Source organism: Poecilia reticulata, linkage group LG2, assembly GCF_000633615.1.
Source record: "Poecilia reticulata strain Guanapo linkage group LG2, Guppy_female_1.0+MT, whole genome shotgun sequence".
In the NCBI taxonomy this organism is placed as follows: domain Eukaryota; kingdom Metazoa; phylum Chordata; class Actinopteri; order Cyprinodontiformes; family Poeciliidae; genus Poecilia; species Poecilia reticulata.
This window is the reverse complement of record NC_024332.1, coordinates 4,943,531-4,956,629: the sequence shown is the minus strand read 5'-3', so window position 1 is coordinate 4,956,629 and position 13,099 is coordinate 4,943,531. Positions and strand designations below refer to the sequence as shown.

At 42.5% G+C, this 13,099-nt stretch overlaps 1 protein-coding gene across 2 annotated transcripts; it reads left to right on the top strand.

The window, feature by feature from the left end:
* Positions 1–329: 329 nt before the first annotated feature.
* On the top strand, positions 330–12,713 carry tubgcp3 (tubulin gamma complex component 3). Of its 2 annotated transcripts, XM_008426837.2 has the most exons (24): positions 330–547; positions 1,916–2,023; positions 2,394–2,461; positions 2,535–2,612; positions 2,691–2,899; positions 3,486–3,664; positions 4,155–4,267; positions 5,095–5,220; positions 5,308–5,376; positions 5,449–5,581; positions 5,655–5,821; positions 6,862–6,972; positions 7,081–7,189; positions 7,913–8,102; positions 8,191–8,326; positions 8,415–8,483; positions 8,561–8,696; positions 9,353–9,441; positions 9,665–9,796; positions 9,883–10,023; positions 11,012–11,128; positions 11,220–11,314; positions 11,518–11,533; positions 11,714–12,713. In XM_008426837.2, exons 1-24 carry the CDS (start codon positions 472–474, stop codon positions 11,783–11,785), a joined length of 2,739 nt encoding a protein of 912 aa, XP_008425059.1. In that variant the 5' UTR covers positions 330–471; the 3' UTR covers positions 11,786–12,713. The 2 variants fall into 2 exon arrangements, with proteins under 2 accessions (XP_008425059.1, XP_008425066.1); XM_008426844.2 differs by lacking the exon at positions 11,518–11,533 and having other exon boundaries at positions 331–547.
* Positions 12,714–13,099: the final 386 nt, after the last annotated feature.

Sequence of the window (13,099 nt, the reverse complement as noted above, 5' to 3'; positions counted from 1 at the left end):
GGTTTTCACTTTTTGTGTTTGTCTTTGTTTTATGTAAGTTAGAGTTTCACTTCCGTGGTTCTGCACATATAGCAAGTTTGCAACTCTGAAAAGTAACTTAATATTTAATAATGTTATACAATCAATATTTAAGTTATTTTTAATATTGTATATTTATATTTCATTTAATCTAATTTATTATTAATTAGTTGCATTTTACTAAGTATTTATTTAGTTTTTTGTTATTTTTATTATGTTTTTGGAACTGCAATTATAAATGATTCATGTTAGTCTCTTGAGTTTGTTATTAATCATTGTTGAGCGTCAGTGCTGTTATTTTGAAAGGAACTCAGTCATATACTTCCTGCGCCATGCTAGCTTGACCCGCTTTGTCAAGATGGCGTTGCTAAAACAGGGAGGCTGCTGTTAGTTGACATCCATCTAACGTATTTCTTATTTAGGGAAACGCCAGATACAGTATCCACGGACGGGATGGCAAATCTGGACCAGAAATCACCCAATGTTCTGCTGCAGAGCCTGTGTTGCAGGATCACCGGGAAAAGTGAAGGTACGTCAGTTAACGTTAGCTTGGCCGCCTTTTTACCACACTGAATCTTTCAAGGAAGGTCCAAGCCAAAGTTCCATTAAAAAACTTGCCATTTTGTTTCAATTAAATGTATTACGTTTTAACTGTACTCCATACATGCAACGAATATATCGGGAGATTCGACGGGGAAGACTTGGGATTTCGGCGTAAACATTTTACGTCAGATCTCTCATTATTTATGAATAATTAAAGGGTTTCCACGTCGGTTTCTTGAGTTTTAACGACGTAAAACGGTTGAAGTGGCCGAGGATTGCAATCAACCAAGATGGGCGTTTGTTTATGTCTAGATATTTTTCCAAAATCAAAAATTTACCAACATGTTAAAAATGAATGCTTATGATTTGGAGATATTATCTGGTAGCTGTGACTGGACAGGCGGCACGTAGCGGGCTCGCTCATGATGCTGCACATCCCGCTCCTCAGATGTTCGTGTAATTTACTGCGCTGATAGCTTTGATTGACTGTTTTCTAGTGTATCCTAGCTCTCTGTTAGTGTGTTAACATTTTAGCCATCGTGCCGAGCAACTGGAAGTGTTTGCGGCTTCTGGATGCACTTGCACCCCGCTAGCTGCAGGCCCCTGCAGGGCAGAAAACAGCCACACCAGGGGCTGTCATCGTGGACAGCGGCTTTTAAATAATTAACAGCCCTCTGACTTTTTTTTTTTTTACATTTTATCACGCAGAAATCACAAACTAAACACTTTGATTTAGGCAGCACATAAGTGTGAGGGTATTAAAGTAAACATTGCTTAGCACAAATGCAAAAGGTTGAGGATAAAATGTGAAAAAGTGGATAAATTGAAGGAAGACCCTGTTTGCTAATTAATGGGCATGAAGCTGTTTTCTCTTGCCTCACCTTATCCTCTCTTTATCACTTTCAGCAAATGAATGAAAGCTTTCCATTTTAGTAGAGTTGATGTTTAATGAACAAATCTTGGATTTGGACTGAAACCAAATCCAGTTTGAAGTATGATTAAAACGTGCCGTAAAAAAACAATTTTGCCCTCACAGATGTCTTCTGCTTTTGCTTTTTTAAGTCATGAATTGACTTGAACCGACCAAATTTATGCTGAGGGCACAGTCCTCGATGCATCTGTCCTGGTCCATGTACTGGTTTCCCTTCTCTCTCTGCCCTGCTTCTTGTCCAGTTACTAATGAATAAAGCCATGTAGTGCAAACAAATCTTTGAAAAAAAAAAATGAAGCAGCAGCTAAATTAGGGTTTTGGAGTGTCCAGCAGTGGAGAAACAAATAAAAACATCAAAATATAAGGTAAAACTTTTTTGCATGACATGCTGCAATTTTGTTAACCGGTCATGTGTTTCTGCAGCGGAGGTCGCCCACCAGTTCCAGTATGCCGTGCGAGTCATCGGCAGCAACTACGCCCCCACCATTGAACGAGACGAGTTCCTGGTGTCAGAGAAGATCAAGAAGGAATGTAAGTGCAGCTCAGACTGTTCATGATGGCAGCTTCAGATCATTCCGTATTGCTATTCTTTGGCATTATGTGAAAGCAGAGTGGATAATAAATCCACATTATGTGGGCGTTCTCATTTTTTTACGCTGGAAAACATTTATTGCGCCACAGCCACTAATCCCAGTGGACTTGTATAGTAGTTGATGAAGTAGAGTTGGCGGGAACGCATCGATCTGCTCTGACGATAAAACAGAAACAGCTCGGCACTTCAGAGACTGAGATGATGAGACGTCGCTGATTTCTGATTTATTTTAAATTGGACGTTTAAAGTCCAAGAACACAAACAAAGCAGCAGCAGAAACTTATTTTTTGATTTTCGTTGCCTTTGCAGTGCTGCGGCAGAGGAGAGAAGCAGACGCTGCTCTGTTCTCAGAGCTGCACAGGAAGCTTCAGACACAGGTTTGTGTTTCCTGTTAGCTTTAACTAACCTCTGTCAACATTTCTATTAATCCACGTTTTGCTGCTTTGTCAGGCTGTTCTGAAGCATCGCTGGTCGGTTCTCTACCTGCTGCTCAGCCTCTCTGAAGACCCCCGCAAGCCTTCCAGCAGGGTAGGAGGAACGTCCACACGGCTTTACGATCCGACGCTGAAAATGAATTTAAACATGGCTGAAACTGGCTTCCCTCAGGTTGGAAACTACGGGACGCTTTTTGCCCAAGCCCTCCCCAGGGACGCCCACTCCACCCCATTCTACTGCACCCGACCCCAGAGCTTGGCCCTGAGCTACGGCGATAGGGGCGCCGGCCTGTCTGGAAGCGTCGGGACCAGCGGGATTTCGAGTCTAGGGGTCTACACGCTGAATGGACCCACGCCGCCTCCGCCGCCACTGCTGGCTGGGTGAGGTTTGATGTTCACGCTTGCTTCACCCGTTGTCTTTACACCTTACCTAAGAGGCTTCCAGTAGAACAAAGTTGTTAATCTGATGTTTCTGTAAAAGTCAGGTACAAGAAGAACCAATTAGCTCTCACCTCTTAGCCCGGAGATGTTATAACAAGTTTATGAGGCAGCTGAAGGCCATTTCACCTCCATTTACTCTCATTAATGATTCAGGAGACCTTCAGTCAAAAAGTGACCAGTAAACACTCTGGGCTCACTTTTTAATTGGGAAGAAGTGACAACAAGGTTTTCCAGTCTAAAATGTATGGCTACACCTTAATGGTGCAAAGTGGGGCAAATGGAAGGACATTATTTCATGTTTCGCAAGAGATTAGATAGAACTCTGTTAGATTTATGTCAGGGTTACTTTATAATAATAAATTCAAAAATGAAATAAAATAAACATTTCTCAACCAAAAAACCCATGGCTACTTTGCCGCATTCGAGTATTTTTTCATTTTTTCCTGGCAACCAGCTCAGTAAGTATTCCCAACAAAGCTTCAGATTACTTCCAGTACAAACCAGAACCGTTTTGTGTGTGTTCCAGTCAACCTTCCCAGTCTGCAGCTGCAGTTTCTCAGATGCTAGGCTCACGGTTAGCTTGGGCGCTCCCTACAAGCTCCTCCCCCTCAGCCGTCTTGGCTCCGCCCACAACCCGGCCACCCCTCGGGCCACAAGTGCCGACCATCAGACCGGTCCGACCTCGCAGAGATGGCGATGCAGCCGGTGAGTAATGTGAGCAAAGACACAAAACTAATAAAGACCAAGATTTGTTTTCTTTTTTATTAAAGCATTAAGTATTGTTTTGAAGTAGTTATTGATATCACTGTGGTAGTAATTTAACTCACAGAGGCAGACTAAAGAAAAACAGAAATAACCATCGGTGTCATAATGTGGGAATATAATCCCAAAATGTCTCTGCAACATGAAGTAGAGGGCTGCACGTGCTGGGGAGGTTTCTGCTTGGCCCACTTCTTTTGCAACACCAGAAATGTAACTTTCCAACTACTTTCTGCTGAGCTCTTACAGCGAGAACTTTTAGTTTTTAAAATATAATTGTGTGGCAATAAACATTTAAAATATTATTCTCAAGCAGATGTGTCTTAAGTTGTTTAGACCAATTTCTTTTTTTTTTTTTTCTTTTTTTTTGTATTGCGTCTCAACGTTGTTGTTTTAAATCGCGTCTCCAGCTTTGATCGGTCATCTTCTTCTGCAGGTGAGGTTAACGAGGCAGCGCTGGTGCGGGACATCCTCTACGTCTTCCAGGGAATAGATGGCAAGTTCATCAAGATGAGCGCCCAGGACAACGGCTACAAAATAGACAGCAAGGTAGGCCAACGTTTGAAAGTCGTGAAGCTGAAATTCCTCAACTGGTCAGGAGATCTGGACGCGACATTCAGATTGGGACGATGGGATCAGATGATTGCAGATGGCGCTTCAGCAGGTCGATCGTCAACGTCTCTTGTTTTGCTTTCTCTTCTGTCGATTTATTTCGTTTCCCCCTGCCTCCTGGCGCTTTTGTTGTCATGCCGTCGATGCGGAGGCTGCAGGTGGGACTGGTTCCGTTTTCTCTCAGTGGGACTAAACATAGGCCTCTGGTCGATGTGCTCCTTCAGGACACACTCCCACAGGAGGCGTAAATAAATTAGCCAAGGACGGAGGTATTTTGGACAGGGGTTTTTCTCCTACTTAACCTCTGCACAAAGCTTCCCAGATAAAAGGATTTGTTAAGCAGATGAAAATTTAATGCGTCATTAAATGTGAACTGCTGGGAAACCGTTCGTTGATGCTTAGTGGGCATTCTGAGGTATTACTGGCCGCTTGATGGAAGCTGCAGTCATTTTTAGCTCTCCATTAAAGCCAGCTGCTCAAGGTAAATGTATAACAGGAGACTCATCGACTGCAAAGGCAACGCAGACCTACTTACTTAAATGATATAATAAATGATAAGTAATGTTATATTACTATTCTACAGATTTTTCACTTAACCCCCTAAGCCTTTATACACATTAGATATACATTGAACGATGCAAAAAAAAGGAAAATATTATTTTTTAAAGTAGAAAATAAACATTTTTGTGCTTAAAATGCAAAACCATAAGATTACTGTAGTGAAATTGAACCGGGTGAAGCTAAATCTGTGATATCAACTGCAGGTGGTGCTATGCAAGTCCCTGAGGGACACCAGCAGCAGACTGTCTGAACTCGGCTGGCTCCACAACAAAGTCAGGAAGTACACCGACGCCAGAACCCTGGACCGGGCCTTCGGACTGGTGGGCCAGGTGTGTTTGGGTTTGCATTGCGTTTGTTTTTGTCCTTCTTGCGTTTTCCCTTCTTTACTAATCCTCCATTAATGCCGAACCGTGCAGAGCTTCTGCGCGTCGCTTCATCAGGAGCTGAAGGAATACTACAGGCTTCTCTCCGTCCTCCACTCACAGGTAAACGCGCAGACCGACTGCGTGTGGAGTGTTTCTGACATCGCCGCGTCGTTGATGTTTGTGCGGTTTTAGTTGCAGGTGGAGGACGAGCAGGGTGTGAGCATGTGCACAGAGAGCAGCTTGACTCTGAGGAGGCTCCTGGTCTGGATGTACGACCCCAAAGTGCGACTCAAAACGCTGGCGGCCCTCGTCGACTACTGCCAAGGTGGGTCAGGTTCCTCCTGCGGCTTCATGCGGCGCGTTCATCGTTACGTGACCGGATCCGCACGTGTCTGCAGGTCGCAAGGGAGGAGAGCTGGCCTCCGCTGTTCACGCCTACGGGAAGACAGGAGACCCGCAGATGAGAGCGCTGGTCCAGCACATCCTCAGCCTCGTCTCCCACCCCATTCTCAATTTCCTCTACAGGTGGATATACGACGGAGAGCTGGAGGACACGTACCACGAGGTGCGGTCGTTTCCTGTTTTGGGTTTGATCGGTGTACTGAAACGCTCCTGAACGGCGCGCTTAACGAGGTCGTTTTGAAGAGAAAAAGAAAAAAAAACTCGTTAAGAGTTTATGGCTTGTTTCGGGAACATTGTTCCCTTCAAACGCGCCGATGTTTGACCCCAACGAACGGCAGCATTAGGTGGAGAGGGCAGAACGAGAACGACCGCCTCTTAAACGAGAACTGATGAGAGCGGCGTAATGGAGACCACCATGATGGATGCGTCTCCTTTTCACCCCCCCTCGGCCTCTCTCGCATGGTTATTTATGGATTCACAGTTATCTGTTGCGCTGGAATGGATTTAAGTGCTGTGTTTAAGATGGCCCAAATTAAATTATTAAACCTTTCAGAGTAAAAATCACCCAGGAGGCCTCACACGGTCGCTACAGTAACGGTTGATAAGACATGAAAAATGTAACGTGTTGTGACTTTTAGAAAAATATTTTAAGTTATTTTTTTTTTTTTAGATTGGAACTGGTGAGTGGAGCTAAATCGAATCCTAATAAAAATGTAAGCTGAGAAATCTAAGATGAATACATATTAGAATAAGCAAATTGACTTAAACAGTATTTTTGTCTAGTTTAAGGTATTTGTACTAGATACTAGATTTAAAAAAAAAAACTTGGTAAGATTTTGAGTAAATGTGTCATATTATGTATTTTTTCAACTATGTATTCACTTATTGGTTGACTTCCCAAAGCATGTGGTTGCACTAAATTTTATTAAAGAGGCTAAACACAAATGCACGCCGCACCTCTCAGATGTTGGTTTGTAAATAAAAGTTAATGTATTTGCTTTCTTTTCACTCCACAATTATGCACCATTTTACTTTGGTTATCACGAAAAAAACCATAAAACATATAAAATTTTGCAAAATACTCTGTAAAAACAGGCTTTCTGGTGGGCAGGTGATGTTTTCTAAACCACAATACAGTTGATCTTTGTTGTACAAAGGCTTCAAAAGAATCTCTTCTCTTTTAATCTTGTTGTTTGCTTGTAGTTCTTTGTAGCGTCAGACCCAAATGTGAAGACGGATCGTCTGTGGCACGACAAGTACTCCCTCAGGAAGTCGATGATCCCCTCGTTCATCACCATGGACCAGGCTCGCAAGGTAGACGCTCACAGGCCTCCGTGATGAAAGACACGACGCCATGGAAACGGCAGAGAATCTCCACAAGAACCAGTCATCTTCTCTTATTTATGTATTTTGTATTTTTAGGTCCTGCTGATTGGCAAATCTATCAACTTCCTGCATCAAGTTTGTCATGACAGAACGCCGCCGGGCAAAATCACCCCGGCGTCCAAACCTGCCGACACGCCGAAAGATGGTGAGGCTCTCGCTTCGTCCAGATTTCTTCTTCTGTTTTTGCTCCTTTTTTTCCCCCCCTCTCATACTTACATATTTCAGATCAAATATCTAAAATAATATTTTTCCTTTGATTTATTTTTGATAATTGTGACAAAAAAAAAAGAAAAAAATGTGTTATAAAGGGACTAAATACTTTTTCACAACACTGTAAGTATTGAACTCTCCAGTGTTGTTGTGGGAGTCAGGGATGCTAATGACATCACTGTCCACTCTGTATTGATGGTCATATTGACCAACGTTAGTGGACTGGCAGGGATCAATGCTTTTACCGCTCACCGGCTTCGTCCTTCTGCCCTTCTGGCTGCGGAGGCCAGACCAGGATTCATTGATCCAGACTCGGTTTGATCTGCAGCTTTTCTTGCGCAACACGCAGGTGCACCGCAGAAAACATTGATCTGTTTGACTGGAAATCCAGTCAAGGTTACTGCCTTCTGTTTTATCAGTTCATACGTCATCTGATAAGTCCACCTTTGGATTACAGCTTTTTGATACTTGTCTTTGTAATTTAAAATTTTTTTTGTTTCTTTGCGTTGTTTTTAATCACGTAAATTGCTTACATATGTTTTGCAACTAAACCCAAGTGTAGTGAAAAGTGCTTTTATAAATACATATTGCTAGTTTTGAGTTAAGTTTGGAGCCTCGTCGATGCCTGGATCTGACTCTCGTCTCCGCTCTCCTGCAGCTGCGGAGCTGCTGTCGGACCTGGAAGGAGCTTTCCAGGAGAAAATTGACGCGGCGTACTTCGACACCAGCAAATACCTGCTGGACGTCCTGAACCGCAACTACCTGCTGCTGGAGCACCTGCAGGCCATGAGGAGATACCTGCTGCTGGGCCAGGGCGACTTCATCAGGCACCTCATGGACCTGCTAAAGTCTGACCTTCCCCGCCTTCCGTAACGATCAAACCGTCCCTGCGTCCAGCCGGGCACGTGGGGTTGTAACCTTGTCGTTTCTTGGCAGACCCGAGCTCGCCCGTCCTGCCACCACGCTGTACCAGCACAACCTGACCGGCATCTTGGAGACGGCGGTCAGGGCCACCAATGCGCAGTTTGACAACGCAGAGATCCTAAAGAGGCTGGACGTTCGCCTGCTGGAGGTGACGCTGCGTTCTCGCCGTGAGAAATCCAAACATTTCTTTTAGATTCTTGCCAACGGGTGTCGCTGTGTCTACGTTTCACCTTCAGGTGTCTCCTGGTGATACGGGCTGGGACGTTTTCAGTCTGGATTATCACGTCGATGGACCCATTGCAACAGTAACGCCCATCTCTGAAAATCAGTTATTGAGCAAACGTTAACTCGCTTCTAAGATCTACGTCTTTCTGGTCATCAGGTGTTCACCAGAGAGTGTATGGGCCACTACCTCAGAGTGTTTAACTTCCTGTGGAGGGCCAAGCGAATGGAGTACACACTGACCGACATCTGGAAGGGACATATGTGCAACGCCAAGCTGCTCAAAACCATGCCTGGTACCTTACACACACACACACACACCATCCCGCTCAAATACTCTTTATACTTCGTTTTGAAGGTTAATGCTTATTAAGAATTCAACCAGCACTTCTCATGCACATAAAGACGTGTTAAACTACCCGAGGCATTAACGTGTTTTATTTACTGATGCCGTCAGACAACTACCAGGATATTATCACATATATTAATTGTTGATTTAAGAAACGTTAAAAAACAAAACAAGCTTTTAAAAAGTGCGAAGCAGATTCTTTAACAAGGCGCAGGTCTGTCACCGTAACAAAATTTTGCGGAATGATAAATTGTCCCACAAATTATTGAACAATAATATTGTTGTTTCGAGACCGTTTCCAAGTAACGCATTGCGTGTTTGCTCCCTCAAAGACCAATAAACTTTCATTTCACAAAGAACACTCGACAATGGAACTGGACGGCATTTTAAATAATCAAAAATGTAAACGAATAGTGAAATGTAAGTAAAAAAAAAAAACACGCAGCCGAAAACAACTGCTCTTCCAAAAATATTAGAATGGAATTTATCACACTCATTTGAATTTATTTATTTTTTTATGTAATTGATTAATGTAACCTTGTTTTGACTTCCCGTCAGCCTTCAGTTTGCTCATTTGTCTGTACCTGTCCTGTCCTCCTCCAGAGCTCTCCGGAGTGCTGCACCAATGTCACATCCTGGCCTCTGAAATGGTTCACTTCATCCACCAGATGCAGTACTACATCACCTTTGAGGTCAGACCATTAGCTCTGCTGCCGCTGCAATGCTCTGCAAGACAGAAAACTGGCTGCAGACGGATGTGTTGCTTCGAAATCACGTTGTTCATTAAGTGGATTTTAAATATTAAAAGAAGTTGTGGAAGCATGAGTTGTGCATCGTTGTCACCTTACSAGTGCCCAACTTGACTCCTATAAACTGTGTGTGTGCGTGCGTGCGTGCGTGCGTGTGTGTGTGTAGGTGCTGGAGTGCTCATGGGACGAGCTGTGGAACAAAGTGCAGCAGGCCCAGGACCTCGACCACATCATCGCTGCCCACGACGTCTTCCTGGACACCATCATCTCCAGATGTCTGCTGGACAACAACAGCAGGGTGACGCAGTGTTTTCTACTCCGTTTCATTTCCTGCCCGTCTCTCCCGGCCTTTTGACTCATTCCTGCTTTTATCTCTCTGCCTAGTCCCTTTTGAACCAGCTGAGGGCCATATTTGACCAAATCATCGAGTTTCAGAACGCGCAGGACTCCCTGTACCGCTCGGCGCTGGAGGAGCTCACCCTGCGGCTGCAGTTTGAGGAGAAGAAGCGGCAGAGGGAAGAGGAGGTGAGATGAAACACACACAGACGTGAATTTATTTGGGAAGATGTTCCCCGTTTAAAAAAAAGACAAAACAAAAAGGAATGGGTAAATGTACATCAATGCTCTAAATGTGCAAGGATGATGATAACCTCATAAGCACCACAAGGTTTCTGGAGTATGTTTGATATTGCTGAGAAAAACTAAATTAGATTTATTTTAAGATAAAGGCATAACTAACATTTGGGCGACTCCATCAGAAGTGTAAGAGTCACTACAGCTGCTGTAGTTTCAGAGAAAATGATGGAACATAAAATTATTTGGATTCTTTTTTTTTTTTTGCATTATACAGTATATAAACTGTTTAAAAATATAAATAAGGCTATTGATCCACCTGTGGACATTACCTGTTTCACGATTGATGCAGCTGAGGTAACCTAAAGCTATTTACAGAAGTTTTTGTTAAAAAAAATTCCTAGTTATTTTTTTGCTCTTGGTAAAGCTTGACACCATCTACAAAACTACAGGATACAGGATTTCTGTATATTAACTTTTTATTTTTATTATCTAAAATTGCTTATTTTTCTTTTAAATACATAAGATTTTTTAAATGCAGTTATAAAAAAAACACAATATTTGAGTCCAGTTCAAGAGTATTTTTTGAAAGTCCAATGTACAATGTAAGCATATTTTACTGAAAAAAAAAGAAGAAAAATCAAAACTACCAAAATATATGCTCTAATTTTTATTTATTTATTTATTTTTTGTCACTACCAGACTTCCATACATCCGACGATGGTTCCTGGTCACTAATGTCAGTGGTCATAAACTCTAAAGCTCAAAATCTTTTTTTGGGTGCCATTGTGCTCCAAAAACAAAATCTATCACGTAAAGTAAATGACACGTTAAAAGTTGAAATCTGCGGCACTTAAGAGATTTTTAAGAAGTTATAAACTGAATTGCCTGTGCACAGTGAAGTGTCCCATCAGGACTGATGTCTTGTCTGCTGGTTCAGGGAGAATGGGGCGTGACGGCAGAGCAGGAAGCGGAAGAGAAGAGGCGGATTCAGGAGTTTCAGGACACCATACCGAAGATGCGATCCCAGCTTCGAATCCTCACCCACTTCTACCAGGTTCCGTCCGATTTTTTTCCCTGTCGTAGATCCGACTCCACGTTTGGGTAATCCAGCAGCTAATGACTTCTTCCTGCTTCCGTCTGTTCAGAGCATCGTCCAGCAGTTCCTAGTGCTGCTGATGACCAGTACAGACGAGAGTCTGCGCTTCCTCAGTTTCAGGCTGGACTTCAACGAGCACTACAGGTCCGACTGCTGAACCTCAAACTAATCTACGTTTACAGCTGATTGATTTTGAAATCAGTTCTATCTCCTAATTGAAACAAGGTCACACACACACAACACCTTAGGGATCAGGGAGGGTGGGGAAGTTTCTGTTTTACACCTAGCTTTTTTTTTTTTTTTTTTTTTAATTTCACTTGTGTTTCCTTTTTTCAACTGACCGACAGAGGAGCGAGGAGTCAGGTGAGGCTGAAGGGCTCTTAGAGCAACAGCAGCACACTTTAGGTAGATTTTTTTTTCCCCCTATTGGGAAAATATAAAACACCCAATAGTCGATTAGTTGAGAAGAGATGTGTGTGTTTACCTCAAAGGTTTCAGCAGCTGAACCACTTTTCCAAATTTTCTGATTGAATTTTTTATCAGGGCCAGAGAGCCGAGGCTGCGGGCGTCGCTGGGTGCCACCAGAGGGCGCCGTCTGTCAAACATCTGACGTGAGGGCCGCAGCTCAGACGGTCGACGCTTCCCATCGCAGCACGATGTGTGACCTCACGCGCACACGCCACCTCCGCCCACCGCTCTGGAGACGCCATGGAAGGGGAAAAACATCTGGAGCAGACCAACCCTGACAGAATCTGGGCTTGATATGAGAATTCTGCAAAAAAAAAAAAAAATCGATTTTAGTTTGAGTGAGGAGATGAAAGACGCAGCCGTCCGACCGAGATGTCCAGGTCACCTCACATGGCATGCCTTACTAAAGGAGGGAAAACTGTTTCTCAGCCTGGTTGCCAAGTCCAGTCCCAACACACGTTTGTACATAGTGTAAAAGAAAAGTGTATGGATGTGTTGAAGCGTCTCTACACATCCACATGTGGCTTTCTGTCTTCCCACTAGAGGGCGACCAATTTGAATCTGGGGTGCATTTCTTTTCCATTTTTGTTTTCATAGAGGTTATTAAAATAATACAATCTATTAACTGTTAGTACTATTCTTCAGTAAATCTGTCGGGAGTTTTTTTTTTTTTTTTTTAACAAAGTTTTAGTAGTTTGGAGAAAACCAAACAACCAAGCTGAAGCCTAAGCCGAAGGAACAAACTGGGGATGTTTTATTTACAGTCAGGATCTGATTGCAATATTTTTCACTTTTTCTTAAAAGGGCATATATCATATGTATAAAGCAAATCAGATATTTAAAGTGTGAAACAARTTACAATTRGCTTTTCAAATGTGTTTTTTCCTTTTTCAAGAAAGATCGATCCTTTACGAATATTTTTTTTCCATGTTAACAGAGTCTTTTGAATAATTTKTTCAAAATAGGAACCAGTTTAACTAGATGACAGCATAGTGTCTGTACTGATGGAAGAAATTGATCTGTGCAGAAAACATGGCAGTAAACAGCTGAACGATGAATTTCTCCTAAAAAAAAACCCTTATATATATATAGTGATGTATGCCCTTTCGAAAGCTGATCACTCTCAGGTTAGCTTGTTCACAGTCATATGAGATGTAAGACACACAAGTGATACACCCTCGGATTTAYAGAGAACCTAAGGGCAGAATGAATCCATTGAAATAGTCTTCATAATTTATTTATTTATAGTTTTTTTTTTTCAACCAAATAGGGAATCTGAAATGACTTAATTTGTATTTTAAATGTGTTTCTTTCCTTTTYATTTTAAACTGTAAATGTTCCTTCCTTCTCAGAGGCTTATCATTAAATACAATCGTCAAAAAAAACAACCACAACAACCTCACATCTCGTCACCACAGGAACTATTTCTTTTTTAAATTGTACATATTTCTACATTAAAAA